Here is a 17,554-nt window from a genome sequence, read left to right as displayed (position 1 = left end):
CTCCCTGGGCTGTGTCTGCAAGGCAGGGAAGGCTCTCAGCTGGGTGTGCTTGGCAACCAAGTGGGGTCTGGGCGGGGATCTGTGAGACGTGCTGGGAAATGGGGGTGGGAATTGGTCATGTCCTGATTTCTGCCTTTCCCCTAAATGGGCCCTAATTTCAAGGAAGAACCCAAGGGGTGCCTTCCCATTCCTTCCGCATCATTTGGAAAGCTGTGCAAGGGGCCTGGAACTTAGGGAGAAAGGTATTCTTCTTTTTTTCTTTTCCTTCAAACCCACCATCTAAGTGGCTACTGCTTTTTTCCCATCTCTACCACTATTCAAAACCTAGGCTATGTCCTAAATAGTGGGTTTGAATAGTATTATGAGTTATTTTAAGCATTCCTTCATTTTGTCTAGAATCTAGAGTGGTGCCTGGGCAAGGCATTCTGACTTTTGCAAACTGCTTGCAAATTTACCTCCAGCCTTCCCATAAACCAGAGCTGGACTACCTACCTACCTGGGTGGGTGAAGGAAGGGAAAGGGGAAACGCAGTAAGGTAGCCCCAGTAGGAGAGAGAGATGAGTGGGAAGCCCCACTATGTGCTTCGAAGCATGAAGACAGCATTATGCTTGACTGGAAATAACCCCAGAGATCCTTCCTGCCCGTCTTCATGGGCGCCCCCACATCCTGAGGCCACTCCACTCACCTGGCAGGGCCAGAAATGGGGAAGGGTGAGTTCTGGAGGCTTCTGTCCTCTGTGGTGCTTCTCTGTGGAAAGACCAGCACTTTAAAGGCCTGGGGGAAGGTGGCTGGAGGTTGTTTCCTTGCATCAGGCCCAAGTGGCTTTGTGTTTGTTATTTGGGCCTCAAGCCCATGGAGTCATTTAAGCCCAGGGGTTCAAGTCCTGGGGCCTCAGAGACCAGCTGCTGCCTTGATGTTCCTGGGTACTAGACCACCTCTCGTCCACTCTGCTGGCCTGAATTTCTGGCCAACACTTCCGGCCCATGAGTGGCCCTTCAGGGAAGTCCCACAATGGGTTTTCCCTGGCAGCAACAGCTGCTGTGGACCCCATGTGCTTGGTGGAGCTCAGTGAAGGAGCCAGGGGATCCCTGAATGCCAAATGCAGATTTTTGGGAGATGATATGATCCAGGCTCTATGATCTCATGAGCAAAGCCCATGAGATGTGGCGGACAAACTCACTCAAAGGCTTCGGTTCAGTTTTTTTGTTTTTTTGTTTTTTTAATTTTCCTTCTTTTTTTTTTTTTTAGGCGGGGTTTTGCTCTGTTGCCCAGGTTGCAGTGGAATCTTGGCTCACTACAGCCTCGACTCACTGTAGTGATCAAGCGATCACCACTACTACTCACTGTAGGACCAAGCAATCCTCCTGCCTCAGCCTCCCAAGTAGCTGGGACTACAGGCGTGCACCACCACACCCAGCTAATTTTATATTTTTTGTAGAGATGAGGTCTCACTATGTTGCACAAGCTGGTCTTGAACTCCTGAGCTCAAGCAACCCTCCTTCCTTGGCCTCCCAAAGTGTTAGGATTACAGGCGTGAGCCCAGTGGCTTCAGTTCATTTCTATGCAAGGCAGAGCTGCTGACATCAGTGCCTCCCCGGATCTGAGGTTCTGCAGAGCTGCCGATTCCATCTCAGTAGGAAATGAGGAACTGGACCAAGACCTGTAACAACCCATAAGATCCTCAGGTGTCTGAAGACCTCTTTAATGTACCTCTCCATTCTCTGCAGTGATTCCTAACATAACAAAATGAAAAGAGCACATTCAGTTCACCAGACATGAACTGAGCCCTTACAGTGTACCAGGCCCACGGGACGCTGGAACTACAGAGGTGACTAAGCCACCTTTCTGGCTCATGGGGAGCTCACCTCTATGGAGGAAGACAGGCATGCCACAGATAACTTCCCATCGTGGAGGAGGTGCTATGCTGGGAATGCAAACCTCCAGTGTGGTCCTGAGTCACCATCCTCACAGGGGAGGGTGCTTAGGTCAGGCTGGGAAACTTCCTAAGTGTCAGGGAGTGACTTTGAGAGCAGGTGACTCCAAAGTGGTCTTAGCAGGTGAGCAGGTGATATCTAGCAAAGAAGGTGTGGCAGGCATTCCCGGCCGTGGGAGCAGCAGTGGCACAGGCATGGGAAGAGCTACTAGTATTTCTACATGACTGGAGAGTAGGTTAAAGTAGGAAGCTGGTATTGTGGGAAGGGAGGAGCCAGTCCAAAAGGTCCTTGCAGGCCACACTGAGGAACTTGGGCTTTACCCCAGAGGACCACAGACAGGTCTTAGGTCAAGTCCAACTGGTATTTTAAAGATACTACTCTTTGGTGCCCGTGTGGTGAGTGGAAAGTTATGGGTAGGAATAGATTAGCTATGTGCATAAAGTGCCTAAACTCAATAGTATTATTATTATTATTATTATTCGAGACGGAGTTTTGCTCTTATTGCCCAGGCTGGAGTGCAATGGCACTATCTCGGCTCACCGCAACCTCCGCCTCCCGGATTCAAGCGATTCTCCTGCCTCAGCCTCCTGAGTAGCTGGGATTACAGGCACATACCACCACGCATGGCTGATTTTGTATTTTTAGTAGAGGTGGGGTTTCTCCATGTTGGTCAGGCTGGTCTCGAACTCCCGACCTCAGGTGATCCACCCGCCTCGGCCTCCCAAAGTGCTGGGATTACAGGCGTGAGCCACCGCACTGGCCCCAAACACAGTATTATTAACACAATAGTTCTCTGCATACTCTGCTCACCTTCCCCATCCCCTCCCCAACTCATTCAGCTATGAATGCACAGGGTAAGTAGAGGAAACAGAAGTTCTTGTTTCAGATGGGCTGAGTCAGGGGCTCAGATCAGTCACAGATATCTGGGAAGATTCCATGTGGCATTCAGATTCATGGCTAGCAGCCTCTTAAAACAGACTGATCCAAGCTAAAAGGGGGCCTAACTGGAAGGATGAGGGGGCCTGTCCCAGGAACCCAGGCTAGAAGTACAGTCAGCTCTGGAGGACATGGCGCTACAGGACTATATCTCTCTTTCTCTCCCAGAATCCACACAGTTTCCTCTCTTGAGACTGGTGTCCTGGTTTCAAAACACATATTCTGGGACCCCACTCAGCTCCTGAATCCAATCTATAAGGGTGTGGCTCAGGAATCTGTATTATTGATGAGCTTCCCTGGTGATTCTCACACCAGCTCAGGTTTGAGAACACTGAGGCAGAGTTTACAAAGATCCCACAGAGGGCGTGTGAATGGCACAACAGAGGCCAACTGGCAGTGCATGGTACACTGGACCAGGCACCCCACCCCACACCCACCCTGAGAGCTGAGGCCAGGGCAGCCAGTCTAAGGACAGGATGGACCTCAACCATGGCCAGGCCACCCTCCTACTGGAACCACCGTTTCCTTTCATGGAGCCACCTTGCTTCAGTATCCTCACAGGTTGCTGCAACTGATCATTTTGGGTTCACTTCCAAACTGCTTCAGAGATTTTTATTTATGTTTATATATATATATATATATATATATATATATTTTAAGACAGAGTCTCGCTCTGTCGCCCAGCTGGAGTGCAGTGGTGCGATCTTGGCTCACTGCAACCTCCGACTCCCTGGTTCAAGTAATTCTCCTGCCTCAGCCTCCCAAGTAGCTGGTACTACAGGCATGCACCACCACGCCCAGCTAATTTTTGTATTTTGAGTAGAGACAGGGTTTCACTACGTTGGCCAGGATGGTCTCGATCTCCCGATCTCGTGATCTGCCCACCTCAGCCTCCAAAAGTGCTGGGATTACAGGCATAAGCCACCGCGCCCGGCCTATATTTTTATTTATTTATTTATTTATTTATTTGAGACAGAGTGTCACTCTGTCCCCCAGGCTGGAGTTCAGTGGTGTGATCTTGGCTGATTGCAACCACCTCCCAGGTTCAAGTCATTCTCCTGCCTCAGCCTCCCAAGTAGCTGGGTCTACAGGTGCCCACTTACTATGCCTGGCTAATGTTTGTATTTTTAGTAGAGATGGGGTTTTCACCATGTTTGGCCAGGCTGGTCTCAAACTTCTGACCTCAGGTTATTTCCCTGCCTCGGCCTCCCAAAGTGCTGGGATTACAGGCGTGAGTCACTGTGCCCAGCCATGCTTCGATGATTTTTTTCAAGGGTGAAATTCTGGCTTCTTTTACCCCATCTCACAAAGGACCCTTAATCGGGCAACCCCAATGGGAAGTGTTAAGGAATGAGCCAAGCTGACCTGAAGTAGCTTCAGTTTCTGTTCCTTGGAAGCTCAGAATGACTGCGGCTGGAGCAGTGTGGCTCCCTTCCCTTCATTCTTCAGCAGAGACAGAGGAGGAGGGGTGAGATAAGAGGTGGGAGTGAGAAAGGAGAGAGGGAGGGGGAGATGAAGAGGGATGGAGAGGGAGACAGAGGATGAGCAGGGCATGGGGAGAGGAAGCAGAAAGGAGAGGCAAGACAGGGAGACACAGAGCACAGAGGAGGAGACAGGTGGGGGCTGGGGTGGGGCAGGGAGAGCCTGTGAGGTCACCCAGGCCATCCTGCTCTCGCTGGTCTGTTGTAACCCTGTCCGTGGCTTCCTGCCACCGCAGTGGGCCCAGGGCTGGCTTAGTGCTGGAATGCAAGTGGCTGTGGCTTGGAGCCTCCCCTCTGGCTGAGGGAAAAAAATTGCTGACAAATCTGCCTGGAATATCTGAGTTTTTCCAATGCAGAAAGAAGAAACATACACACACACACACACACACACACACACACACATGCCAGTCTTATCATAAGCCTGGCAGAGCAGCTCAGGATGGAAAAATTTCATAATTGAGATGGATGGAGGAGGTGCCACTAAAACTGGTGGAAAACAAGCCCCACCTGCCCCCACTCTACATGATGACACCTTTCCAGGAGCCCTCAGATCCCTCTCTGCTTTTGTCCCCACCTTGATCTGCCCTTCTTGTCCCCAAGTACTGTCAAGGACCTAGGAGATCCCCTTGGGAGCACTGGAGTTTGGTGACACACAGAAAGCCATTCCACCAAGAGGGGAGATGGTGCCCCACCAGCTGTCAGCCCTGGCCAGCTACAAACATCTGGAGGCAGGAAATTCACCCAGTGACCAGAATCTTGGAGGAGGTACATGAGTCTTAAATGGAGCTCCCAATACTACTCCAACTTCTACCCAGCCCCAGCAGGTCCTCGGGGACCTTCCATGCTCCCCAAACCAAATGATTCCTCCATCTCTCCATCTCTGGGTGCAGGGGGCGTGGCTTGAAGAGACATTAAGAAAAAAATCCTGGAATAGGTACAGGTTAATGAGCATCTCCAGTTAGCTCTGCACAGTGGGTTCAGAAAGACCACTAAGAGCCAAGCAAGGGAGGCAAACATGTCCAAACTGAGCTGCAACTCATGTTAGGATAATCCGAACTTCAAAGGCACAATGGGCTTCTTGTGAGATCCCAGGGAAGGAGCCATGAGTGAGGTCTGGGTGACTGTGAAGGCTCTGGAGGACCTGGCGTTTGGACTAGACCTTGGGAGTGGAGCGGGGTTTCCATAGGGAAAGGAAACTGGGGAAAGATTTTGCTGATCCTTCAAGCTGCACCTACAAAGTGAGATCAGAGATTCTGAGCCCTGCCCTTTCTACCACACCAGCTGGGCAGAACAAAGGCAAATTCATGGATCTGAGTGGATATGAGTCCAGACTGTGATACCTGTTTGGGCCAGTCACATGACTTCTCTGAGCCTTGATTTTCTCACCTGTAAAATAGGAATGCCAGCCATTTCACAGAGTTGCCATGAAGATGAAATCGTTCAAGCCAAAAGTGCCTGCCGCATAATAGATGCTCAATGTATGTTTCTTGAGCAGATAACGTGTAACATATGGCACTTTACAAGGGATTTCTTTCACAAACACATTTTGATCCTCCAACATTTTGTCATGGTCCCTGCTCTCAGTCTAGTAATGTAAAATATTACTGACCCCCATCCCACATTGCAAGCAGCACTCACTTCTTTGGAAAGCTAAGCTCTGTATGAAACACGCTGCCCAAGAAGGAAAGGAAGCAGCACTGGAGACCTGTGTTTCGTAGTTAACCAAGATAAGGGAATTTTTTTCCAAATGTCTGTGGAGGGGGTCACATCATTTTAACTATTTACTGCTGTAACCCCATTTTTAAAGTGTAGTCTGTAAGCCATATGAATCAAAGTCTCTTGCAAAATCCAGGCCAAAATCCAGACATACTGAATCACAGGGTCAGGTCCCAGAATAGGCATTTTGAACAAACTCAGGTTCATAAAGCTTGAAAAGTTTTTGGGGCTGTTGTGCCTGTTGTTCTCTTAGTCTGGGACACTCTTGCCCAGATAGACAAAGGGCTTGCTTCGTTCAGGTCTGTTTAAATGTCTGCTCCTCAGAAAGGTCTTTCCTGACTACTCAACCTAATAGAATAGCCTCTATCACCTTCATCCTCTTAATGTGCTTGATTTTCATCAAAGTGCCTACAACCTGACATCATATTACTCTTGTATCTGTTTATTGTCTGGCTCTTTCACTAAATGCAAGCTTCATGAACATATCCATTTCACTGTTGTACCTTTAGTGCCTAGAACAGTGCTTGATACATAGTGGATATCAGAGAATTACTCATTAAATGAATGAATAACTGCTCTATGCCCTTGAAGATTGCACTGGCCATTAGTGCTGATTGCCAAATATTTCCAGCTCTCTCCCCTTCTGAGCACAAGGTAGAATTGTACATCTGCTCCTGTTTGTAGAGTGGGCTCATATGACTAGTTCTGGCCAATAAGCTGTGAGCGAAAGTGACTGGAGCTTTTAAATGTTGATGTGGGATCCTCCAGGCTCTCTCAACTTCCTTTTGGCACAGTGACTGGCAACATTAGACATGGTAAGTCTGATGAGAAGAGAGCCCACGTCAACCTGCAAAAGGCATGTAATGTGAGGAAGAAAGGAGTCTGTTATTTCAGGGCACTGAGCTGTGGAGCTTATTACTACAGCATAACCTAACTTGTCCTGACTCTTAAAGTGATTCCATGTAGACAGTTGTGCAACTGTCTGAATCCCTGGGAGTTTCCTGAAAGCTTCGGGGATTTCAGGCGACTTCAGACGCCTCAAAGTCAAACAAAACCAAAAATGTCCCCTTCAGGAAGTCAGGCCATGTTCTGTCCTTCCGTTTTCCTTCTTACTAGAGGACTTGGGGAGGGAGGCTGGGCGGCAGCAGTCAAACAACTCACCCAATGGGAAAACCAGCACGCTCTGGGACCACCTCTGAAGTGATCTCACACCCTGACCACACACTCTAAACTCACTGTAATAATCCTTCCCCTTGGTCAAAAATAAAAGCAGCACACTCACTCTGCTGGGAGTGAGTCACAAACAGAAAAAAGTCAATGGGTCTGAGCCAAGAGGATCTACTAACAAGGGGAAAGATCTCCCAGTGGAGGTGTTTCAGCAGATGCTGCGGTCTTACCCTTGTAGCCTAGATAACCAGACAGATCCAAAAAATGTTAAAGTCCAGGCATCCGACAACCTTATAATACCCCAGCAACATCCTGACCTTATAATGAGACTGGAGTTTCTTTAGCACTTCTTCCCTGGGGAAGAAGGAATACGCTGCTATTCATGTGGGGTGTGTGTATGTGTCTGTGTGTGTGTGTGTGGGAGCAAGAAAGAAGTCTATGTGTGTGTTGTGGGTTGGCGGGGAAATGCTATTTCAGGGAAGAAGGGGACTGGGCTGGGAAAACTGGCATCAGAGGAGACATGCCTCAGCCAGGGAGCCTCACATTGAGGTTGAGGAGGGCAACTACCCGCCCCAACTCTAATTTCTTGGCTCAGAGAGATGAACTTTAAGATAAAATTTATGATCAATTTTTTGATTGGCTACATGGAGTTATATGATTAATATCTCCATTTTCATCTCTGTTCCCACCCCAGAAGCCAAATGTAGGGCTCTGGCCCTACACAATCTCCTCCCACATTCATGCTAACAGCAGCCACTGCCACTCCACCAAATCAGAGCTGCAGGAGGAAAACAAAAACTAGAGCATTTTTCTGTACAGCCCAGACAACTGGGGAAGAGTTTTATGCCTGATGGTTTCAGATAGTCTTCAGTTTCCCGTGGCCAGAGATGACGCTCCTCCTCATGAGTCTCTCTATCCAGGAAATCTGGTCTGGGCTGCCCAAACCATGCTTTGAGGCTGCAGGGAAGGACAGAGATGGAGACTGTTAGCAATTATTTCACAAATGGCTTTTCAAAGCCGATCTTCCAGGGATGAACTTGTTGTCAGATCCCTGCTGCTTCTTGCTCCATCAGGCTGTCTCAGAGCTCAAGCTGGTTCCATGCCCAGGACCTCACCCACCCACTGCACTCCTGGAAGGGAATGAGTCTCAAGTGTGTGGAGATGGGTAACAGAGTGTGGACACAGCAAATATTTATATGGAATACAGATTTCTGCAACAACCCCAAGAGAACTGCTTGCAGAAAAAGTAGGAGATGAAAATAAGAGACCACAAGGGCAAATTGTATTTTCCCTTCTACACTTTCAGCAGAAAGTATTCAGAAATAGCCCTCATTGGGCTTTTATCTGTCAGGTCCACTGAAGTACACTTGTCCTAGGCAGAAGGAACAGAGAAGCCCATTCTCAGAATCACCACCTCAGACCTAGAGCAATGGTTTTCCAAGTTGGGTCCCTGGATCAATAGCATCAACACCTGGGAACTTGCTAAAAATGAGCCATCTCAAACCCCAGCCCCAGACCTATAGATTCTGAAACTTTGGGGATGAAGCCCAATAATCTTAACAAGCCCTCCAGGTGACTGTGATGCATACCAAGGTTTGAAAACCACTGATGTAGCAAAAGCAAGGTTAGGAGAGGGAAAAGGAAAGGTAGAGGAGGGGTGGGGTAGAGGGGGTGGCCTGTGGCTTACACCCCTCATCGGAGCTCCTCTGTTTGGTAGCACTGTGGGGTTGACTGTCCCATGGGTCATTCCTCAGAAACCACCTCATAGGGTGAGTTCCCGCCTCTGGTGAGCCCCAGAGCCCCAGGAACCTCTCCTCTGCTACAGATTTGGGAGGCAGAGGACTATGATTACCGTGAGGGAGAAGCCATGGAGCAAAGCTGGCTGGGAATTCCCTGGCCACTGGACCCTGGAAATCTTAGGAATTACCTAAAAATTATCTCCAAGGGAAAAACAAAAAGCAAAAGTGAAGATTCCCCTACGAAGCACTAGGGGGAGACCCATCTCTGGCCTGAGAAGAGAAAGGCGAGCCCAGGTCCAGAAGAATTTAGACTATTCTTCTAAAAAATGACCACCGCTAGACGGACCAAACCGAACCTGTGTTTTAAGAAGAAAGCTGTGATCACTGAGTGATAATGACGGAGCTGGAGAGTGCCACATTAACACCTACCTGTCTCCCCACCTCCAGCCCAATGTACAGTTAACAATACTGGGGCTAGAGAGGGCCCAGGCCCGGGTTCAGAAATCCAGGAGTCCTCCTTATCCATGAGATTGGCCTGTTTCCATGGGCAAAGGTGCCTGTCAGGAACAACTACATAATTTGTGGGAACCAGTGCAAAAAGAAAACGCCCAGCCCTTTGTTCAAAAAGTAAGACTTTCAAGATGGTGACCACAGAGCAGTAAACCAGACAGGGGTCCATGAAGCAAGCCTTCACGGGGGAAAGTGCCGGGAGAAAAGAGATCTCTCTTTGGGTCCTATGAGTGAACCATCCATACCAGGTTCCACGTAGGGCATTTAGGGGAACTGGTATCTCCACAGTAATTACTCGAGCAGCTCTGGGGAACAGAGGGTTGGCTAAGGAAGGAAAGCTCTCCCAACCCTTGGGGAGAGGGAGCGTTCTCTCAGTCGAGCCCCTACCCCAACTCGTCACCACCCCCCACCAGTCTTCCAGGAAAGAGGAATACCCTACCCGGCAGGGCTGCGAAGGGAGGGGAAATCCAACCAGAGCGAACGTCGCACGCGGACAGCTCTGCCAAGCCCTTGGAGGTATCCGGCGGTCAGCCACAGGACAAGGCGCGGCTGCGAGAGCGCGCGCGGGGCATTCCCTACCCGCGTCGAGCTCGGCTCTAGAGGGGGCGGCGGGCGGCTACAAGCCGGAGAGAGGAAGGGCCAAGGAGCACGGCCCTCCTGTCGGCACCATCAGCGGGAGAGTGGCGGGCGGACGCCTAGACGCAGGGGCCCTACTCAGACCCCATCGAGCCAGTTCCCAAGCCTTTCCCTTCGACCTGCTCCCTCCCGGGGCCCTTGAGGGTGCGGGTCGGGGGTGAACGTGGTGTTGGGGGAAGTGATTGGCAAGGGAAAGAGGCAGGGCTGAAGGCCGAGGGCCCCCCGGCAGAAATGCGCCATCTGAGCTGTACTGTACAGAGGCGCTCCTCTGCGGAATCCTGCAGCTGCTCCAGGTGAAGATGCCCCCAAATCCACACTCGCGCAGACGTCGCCCCGCACCGACCCTACCCGCTTCGGTCCGTCGGTGGTTCCCTTGGGTCGTCCTTCCTGTCACTCCGACTCTCCCCGCCCCCGCCCCGCCCCGCCCCGCCCAGCAGGCTGCGGTTCCTTTAAAGGCGCGCTCGTGTGGGGCCGCCCCTTCTCTCGGGGCTGGCTCGAGAGTAGCGCAGTAGCCAAAGCCGCAGCTGCCAAAGCTGCCGCCACTAGCCGGGTATGGCCATGGCGTCCCCGGCCATCGGGCAGCGCCCGTACCCGCTACTCTTGGACCCCGAGCCGCCGCGCTATTTACAGAGCCTGAGCGGCCCGGAGCCGCCGCCGCCGCCCCCCGACCGGTCCTCGCGCCTCTGTGTCCCTGCGCCCCTCTCCACTGCGCCAGGGGCGCGCGAGGGGCGCAGCACCCGGAGGGCTGCCCGGGGGAACCTGGAGCCCCCGCCCCGGGCCTCCCGACCCGCTCGCCCGCCCCGGCCTGGTCTGCAGCAGAGACTGCGGCGGCGGCCTGGAGCGCCCCGACCCCGCGACGTGCGGAGCATCTTCGAGCAGCCGCAGGATCCCAGAGTCCCGGCGGAGCGAGGCGAGGGGCACTGCTTCGCCGAGTTGGTGCTGCCGGGCGGCCCCGGCTGGTGTGACCTGTGCGGACGAGAGGTGCTGCGGCAGGCGCTGCGCTGCGTTAGTAAGTGTGAAGGCAGGGGAGGGGCGCGCGGGGAGACCGCAGTCTGGGGGCGAAGGACTGGGAGGGCCCTGGGGCAGGGAGAGAGGGGCCGTTACACTCTCTGGCTCCAGGGGAGCCCCGAACATAAGGAGGTAACAACCCCTGGGGACAGTCCGCTCCTTAGTTCCCTGCCCGGTATCCTTTAGTGTCTGCCCACTACCTAGGTATGGTTATGCGGTAGTTAACAGATACCTGTCTCCTGACAGGTGCGTGCCTTGGCCCTCCACACACACACACACACACATACACACACACACACTCGCACGCAGGTTGTGGGGGGTGGGTGGGTGATGGCCTCGGCGGCAAGGTCATTCTGTCATCTCCCTGTGCACCCTCATGGTTTTGTTGTGAGTTCTTGGGAGTGGGTTGTGAGACTGCTGTTGAGATGACCGTTTGACCCATGCTTATTAGGGTTACTGACAAAACGCTTGTTTGTCCGCCCATGGTACAGGCTCAGACCTCTCCTCCAGGGGGACCTATTGGGACAGGGAGGAGACTTTGTTAGACTTTGGATAAAGGCAGGTGAGGCTGAAGAGAGCCTGAAGTCACCCTGAACCCGTGCCCCCTCCTGCCTTTCACCTCTGGCCCCTCAAACCTTTGGACTCTGCTCCAATGTTTGGCTGTGCCCTGCCTCCTCTCCTTCCTCCTCCTGGGTTCCTGCCCTAGTCGTCATGCTCTAACATTACTCAACTCCTGACAGGGTCCCTTCCTCTCCACAGCTCTCAGGCCCCTCCAGTCACCCTGAGCCAGGCTCTTCTCAAAACCAGAAAACACTGAGCCCCCAGTGTATAGATTTTCTGAGCCAATCTTCAGTCTTCTTGGGGGTTTATTATTTTTCTCCTCCTACAGTTAGGGGTGTGTATGCCTTTAATAGGTGTCCACCCTCCACCCCCACCCCGGCATTTGCTCTTGCATGTTTAGCAAAGGATGTCCACAGCCATGTGTTCATGTGTTTACATGGATATTTCAAATATCTGAAGCCCAAAGCACAGACAATGGCACAGCCTCTAACAAGCATCTCTGGAAATGGATTGTGGTTTGCATCGTTCAGCAAAGGCCCTTCCCCCATGACAGCAGCCTCACATCTCCCATCCAACTGCAGCGTTGGACAGCAGCAGCGATTTCCACATCAGGAAAACCCTACCTTTTTTCTGCCTGCAGTCTGTAGCGGAGGCTGTTCAGTGCGCTGCCCGCTGCAGCTGGCTGCAGGGAAATAGAGCTCTGACTCTAAGCCTGGGTCAAGTGGAAGGGAAAGATTGGAAGCGCAAGTGGGTGCTGCTCTTTCCTCCACCAGAACCCCCAGTTCAGGTGCTAATTAAGAAGGAAGGAGCAAAGGTTTGTAGAGATACATGTTGTGGGTAGAGGGGCTGCTGTCCCTTGGTAAATGCCTTTGACTGCAGTAGAATCGAATGCAACTTACCCTTGGATGTGTCGGCAGCTTTTGCACTTTCAAGATTCCCTTACTGCATCCAACAACCCTACACACAGGGAGAGAGGCAGGAGCCTCACTGAAATGGGTTTTATCATAGCTGGAATCCCAGGAAATCTGCTTCATAGGCATTCTAGTTTGTAGTTAGACTTTGGGGGACTGTATCACTTGTTGAAGATTTTGCACATAGTTTTGTGATTTTCTTTTTTTTTGGTTTGGTGATAATGGCGCCTTTGTGTGTATTTGTGTGTGCCTGTGTGTGATACTCCATGACTAAATGAATTGATCCTCATGTCACATCAGAATTGTCGATCTCCTTTGATTAAGTCATACATTGTTTCTAGTGGCAGGAAGATCTAGGCCCCCAGGCAGTACCTCTGACTTTGTGTGTGACTTGGTGAGGCCTTTTTACTTTTCTGGGTGCTCATGGCCCCCTACATAGTTGGTTTAATACTAACGATGTCTGAACACCGGAGAGAAAGCAAAACTGGAATCAAGGGGCTACAGAAAGGAGTCTCTGTTTGTCATTATTAATATTTAACTAATTGTGAACCTATGGCTGGATGGCAAAAGTTGAGAAATGTTCTGATGTGCAGATGAGGGCTGGCAGGTGGAGACACAGCAGGCCAAACTCGCTGAGCATCTTTCTTTAAGTTGAAGGTCTGATTCCATGGTGGGGTTGCTTTGTTTTATCTTCATTTTGAAAAGCAAGTGTCAGAAATAGGACTTTTAAAAAATCATACTATGCAGTAGTTAAGAGTACAGACTGGAACCAGAGCCCTGGGTTTGAATCCTGACTACCACTTAGTCCCCATGTGAGTCCTGGACATCTCTGTGTTCTGCTTCCTTGTTTTTAAAAAAATGAGATAATAATATTACCTACTTCATCATGTTAATGTGAGAATTAAATGGATTAATATACATAAGGCACTTAGAACAGGGCTTAGCAAAATGCAATATGAATGTTCAATTCGGTATGATTGTTATTGTCCCCTCCCATCTAACAGCTGTAGCAACTAGTCTGGGCTCGTGACACCTCCTAGGATTACCTTTCGAAGCAGTGAGTACAATTTGCAAACTCTGCCTGGTTGCTGAGCTAAGTGGGGAAGTGACTGCCATAGGCATCCCAGAAAATTTGGGTATTAGGTGTCCTCTAGAAATGCCGCTCCTGCCTGATGTCCTGCTGTGGCTGAGGAGACCCTTCTGTGCCTGGCATAGGGGCCACAAAGCCATTGGCTCCTTGTCTTTGTGTTACTTGCACCCAGCAGAGTGCCAGGCACAGAGCAGGGTCTCACTACGTGGTGAGTGATGAAAGTGATGGCTTGTTTGTGCTATTAAATATCCCAGCCCTTGGAAACAAGCAGGAGGGCAGTGGGTACGTGAGTGACATCTGTCTGCCCAGGAGACTGACACTGGGTGGGAACCATGTTGGCGGAAGGGGATTTTAGTAAGGAAAGCATTTTGGAAAACACTCTTCCCACTGTCTGTCTGCCTTTTTAGCAAAAGTTCATCTAACCTAAGCTTACCCCACTTCAAGGTCTGTAACCAAGCTCTGGTTAACGCTGGATTTGTGAACAGGGAAGTTCAGAGTTAATATTAATTTCTAGGATTAAAGAACTCATAGTTGTGAGATAGAGAAGGAAATCCAGTGGGGATCTGTGGAAAGGCGGAGAGAGAACGAAAGGTCGTGTGAGCGCATGTGTGTGTTTTGGGGTAGGGGTGGTGGTAACGGTGAGAATGCATTTCTAGCATTCTAGGAGGGAATGGTCAACAGCAAATAACCAGAGAAACTCACTGGCTGCCCTTTGGCTTTGTTCTCAGGGACTTCCCCTTACAGATGATGTCCCTTAGTGTTCATTCTGTAGAAGGCACATGGAGGTGGCCTTTTACCTTTCATCTCATTTTAGTGGCTGCGTAAGCCATCCTGGACCAGGGGATGGTCTGGCACTTGGAGAAACCTAAGCCTGACTCAAACCCTCCTGGAAATGCTTAGACACACCTTGGCCACTGTCAGTGAATGCCACCTGTCTGCTCCTGGAGTCAGAGTCTCTCTCCAGAGGGGGCGTTATTCAGAGCTGTGAAGTGTTAAGTGATCGGAATTACATGGTTGAAAGGGAGGCCCTCTAACCTCCCCACTCTGTGATAGATTTATTGATGTTGTGAATACAAGGCCCTGCCATGCAGCCCTCGGGGAAGGGCACCGGGACGATTCTTATTAAGAATGGCTGATATCTCCTGGGCCTCTAGTCAGGTCTCTCTAGTCTTGCTGCTGTGCTATTGGCTGGGTTCAACTCCACTTTCTGCACTTTCTGCACAGCTGGAACCACCTGCATGACAGCCCCCTGATCCTGCAGACCCATCCCCCGCTTGTGGGTTCTTTGTGAAAAAGGCTGCTGGGACGTTGGCATTGATTCTTCCTGTAGCAGTGAAAGGTCTTCATTTCAGGCCTCTCAGAAATCATCCTGTGTTGTTCTGGCGGCTTCTGTATTTATTTACCTTGGGCACTTGGAAGGTATTTGTGCACCCAGCAGCACTGAGTGTGTAGTGTGTGTTTTCCTTGATTTAGCCCCGTGTTTGGCTTTAGAGTTTAAGAAAATGAAGCACAGAAATGGATATTTTGTTGTTAAAGATTGTGAGAATCCCCCACTCCCAAGCCCTCTCCTATCCCTGGCTCTAACTGGGGTCTTCTTCTTGGGCAAGGTCCTGTTGGAGGATGTGTGTGTTAGGGGCCAGGGAAAGGACCTGGAATGCTTTCAAAGAGGCCTTCTGAGCTCCCCACGCTGCAGCCCGCTTTTCCTCTCCTCCCTGCTTCCTGTCTTATCAAAAGATGAAAGTGAAAGGATTAAATGTGCGCTTAATTTTCCCCACTATTCATCAGAGCATGAAATTTTCTGATTATGGAGTGTGGGGGGCTTGAATCCCAGGTACAGTCAAAAATGATTAATGCCACTTGTCTGCCAGCCTAATTAGACTTGGTAATGAACGTGTGTGTTTGCCTGCTGATCCTGCGGAGTTATTAGGTGGAAGTGAATTGACATCTCCCGGCAGCATTGACGGTTTGGTCTGATATCCTCTCTCTTCTCCCCAATTCTACTGGCGAGCCAGCCTGTGCCAAGCCTGGCAGGTAGTCCCTGAGTGACAAAGAAAAGACAGCCCCCAGCCCAGTCCCGAGGGCCCTGCCTGGGTGGGAGAGTGAATTTATCCTGTCAGGGAGCCACCTCCTGTGAAGTGTGAGCAGGTCAGGGGCCAGAGGCTTAGGGGAAGCTGCCGCAAGGCCGAATCCAGGTCTGAGAATGGGCATAAGAAGAATTCTTTGCATGTCAGTAGTGCCTTTTCTCTGAAGAGCCCAAAGTGTTTTCATGCCCGCTGCTACATTCATGCTCAAAATAGCTTCATGAGGTCAGAATACAGGGATACAGGGATGCTTAGCTCAGCTGAAAGGGAGTTACCTGGCCAGGAGTCACCTGCTGGCTTTGCTAGGGACAGTGGTAAAGTTAGAACCTCTCGGGTGGGCCTCATTCTGACAGGTCTTCAAGGCTTTGGTGCCGTCTCAGGCCCTCAAGCCATTTCCCCCGCTTTGGGCTTCAGAGTCAGCACCTCTGTGTGAGAGGCAGCTACCTGAGATGGGATGGCTATGGGTGGGTCCCAGCTCCTGCACCCCAGTGTTCTCCCACAGGGCTCTCTCTGGCTCCCACACCCACCCCTCATTCCTCAGTTTCCCCATGGAGGGCAGCTGCTGGCATTCTTGCTCTGCCCAGGCTTACTACAAAGGCTGCTGAGGAACCTGTAAACACATCTCTGGCCTCACCAGAGGCCCTTCCTGTTTGCATTCCTCAGATGGCAAGGTGAGTATTCTTGGGTGGGTGAGTATTTGTGGGTGTGCAAAGCATGCAAGCTCCCCACCCCCAGCCCTTCTGAGGGAACCATGTTCCTGGGGCTCAGTCAGCACCAGCTGGTACGATATCCTTCTCACAAGCTTGCAGACCTGGGTCTGTGCTGGTGGCAGGATGCTTTCTGCCTCCCTGCAGGGTCTCGCTCCATCTCTGCTGACTCTGGGCACCTGCCCCTCCCGCAGGGCTCTGTTCTGACTCTCCATGGCTGGGTGGGGAAGGGCTGGCGGCAGCTGGGAAGGCTGGGCCTGACTGGGGAGATGGTTTTGCATTTAGTCATTTTCAGTTTTTTTCCAAGAGTTTTGGCAAGCCTTTCTCCACATGTTCCGGGCTGGATCTCAGGGTCGGAAGGGGAACAGAGCCAGTTTTGAGGCTTAGGGGAAACAGCAAGGAGGCTGAGGTGATGATGTTAGACCAGGCAGAAGGCTGGGTTCCCTGGGGGCACTGGTTTAAGTGGAATAATGTCGGGGCTTGGGAGCAGTCATGGGTTGCCCCACCCCAAGGTCAAGACTGTCTTGACTCACACCTGAGGAAGTGACTTTTGAGTTTTTTCTGAAGCACTCATAACCATGCTGAGGAGACTCGGGCAGAGCCTGGTAGACCCCAAGAACTCTCCATGGTGTGGTCTTTGGCTGAAGTGGCCCAGAAGGCCATGCCGGGCCTGTTCTAGCATGCCTGTGGTTCCTAGAGTACACAAAGGTTTGTGAGAGATGTACCCATCAGGAAATCTTTGAGGTTTGATTCTCTTTTTTTGCCCTTTTTGGAGAGGAAGGAGGAAGAGCAGTGGGGTCCCTCCTGGCATTGTAGCATGTGTCCAGCCTCCCAGGGGAGAATGCCCCACTTTGGCTGAGGAGTCTGGTGAGCCCTGGGAATTGTAGCTGGTCCCAGATTTTCTTTCAGATTTTCCTACCTATAACTATTGTCCTGGCCCCATTTGAGGGCATGGGGCAGAGGGTTTGGGGGGAATGCAAGATGTGCGTGCTGAGGGTCTATTAGAGGGGTGGTGTTGGAAAGAGCAGTCTGTTCATTTTTGTGTGGCACTGAGCAGGTGAGTGGATGGCTGAGTAG

The 17,554-nt window shown here is 51.1% G+C and overlaps 1 protein-coding gene across 1 annotated transcript in view; it reads left to right on the top strand.

Annotated features, from left to right (window-relative positions):
- Positions 1-10,599: 10,599 nt before the first annotated feature.
- The window catches only part of RASSF5 (Ras association domain family member 5), an 82,841-nt gene continuing 75,886 nt past the window's right edge, over positions 10,600-17,554 (top strand). Inside the window, exon 1 of the mRNA XM_054480176.2 lies at positions 10,600-11,128. Within this exon, the coding sequence (XP_054336151.1) occupies positions 10,672-11,128 (457 nt within the window). The 5' untranslated portion in view covers positions 10,600-10,671. The remainder of the gene's footprint in view (positions 11,129-17,554) is intronic.

Source organism: Pongo pygmaeus, chromosome 1, assembly GCF_028885625.2.
Source record: "Pongo pygmaeus isolate AG05252 chromosome 1, NHGRI_mPonPyg2-v2.0_pri, whole genome shotgun sequence".
Taxonomy (NCBI): domain Eukaryota; kingdom Metazoa; phylum Chordata; class Mammalia; order Primates; family Hominidae; genus Pongo; species Pongo pygmaeus.
Note: the sequence above shows the minus strand (reverse complement) of the source record. Positions and strands in the feature narration are given on the sequence as shown.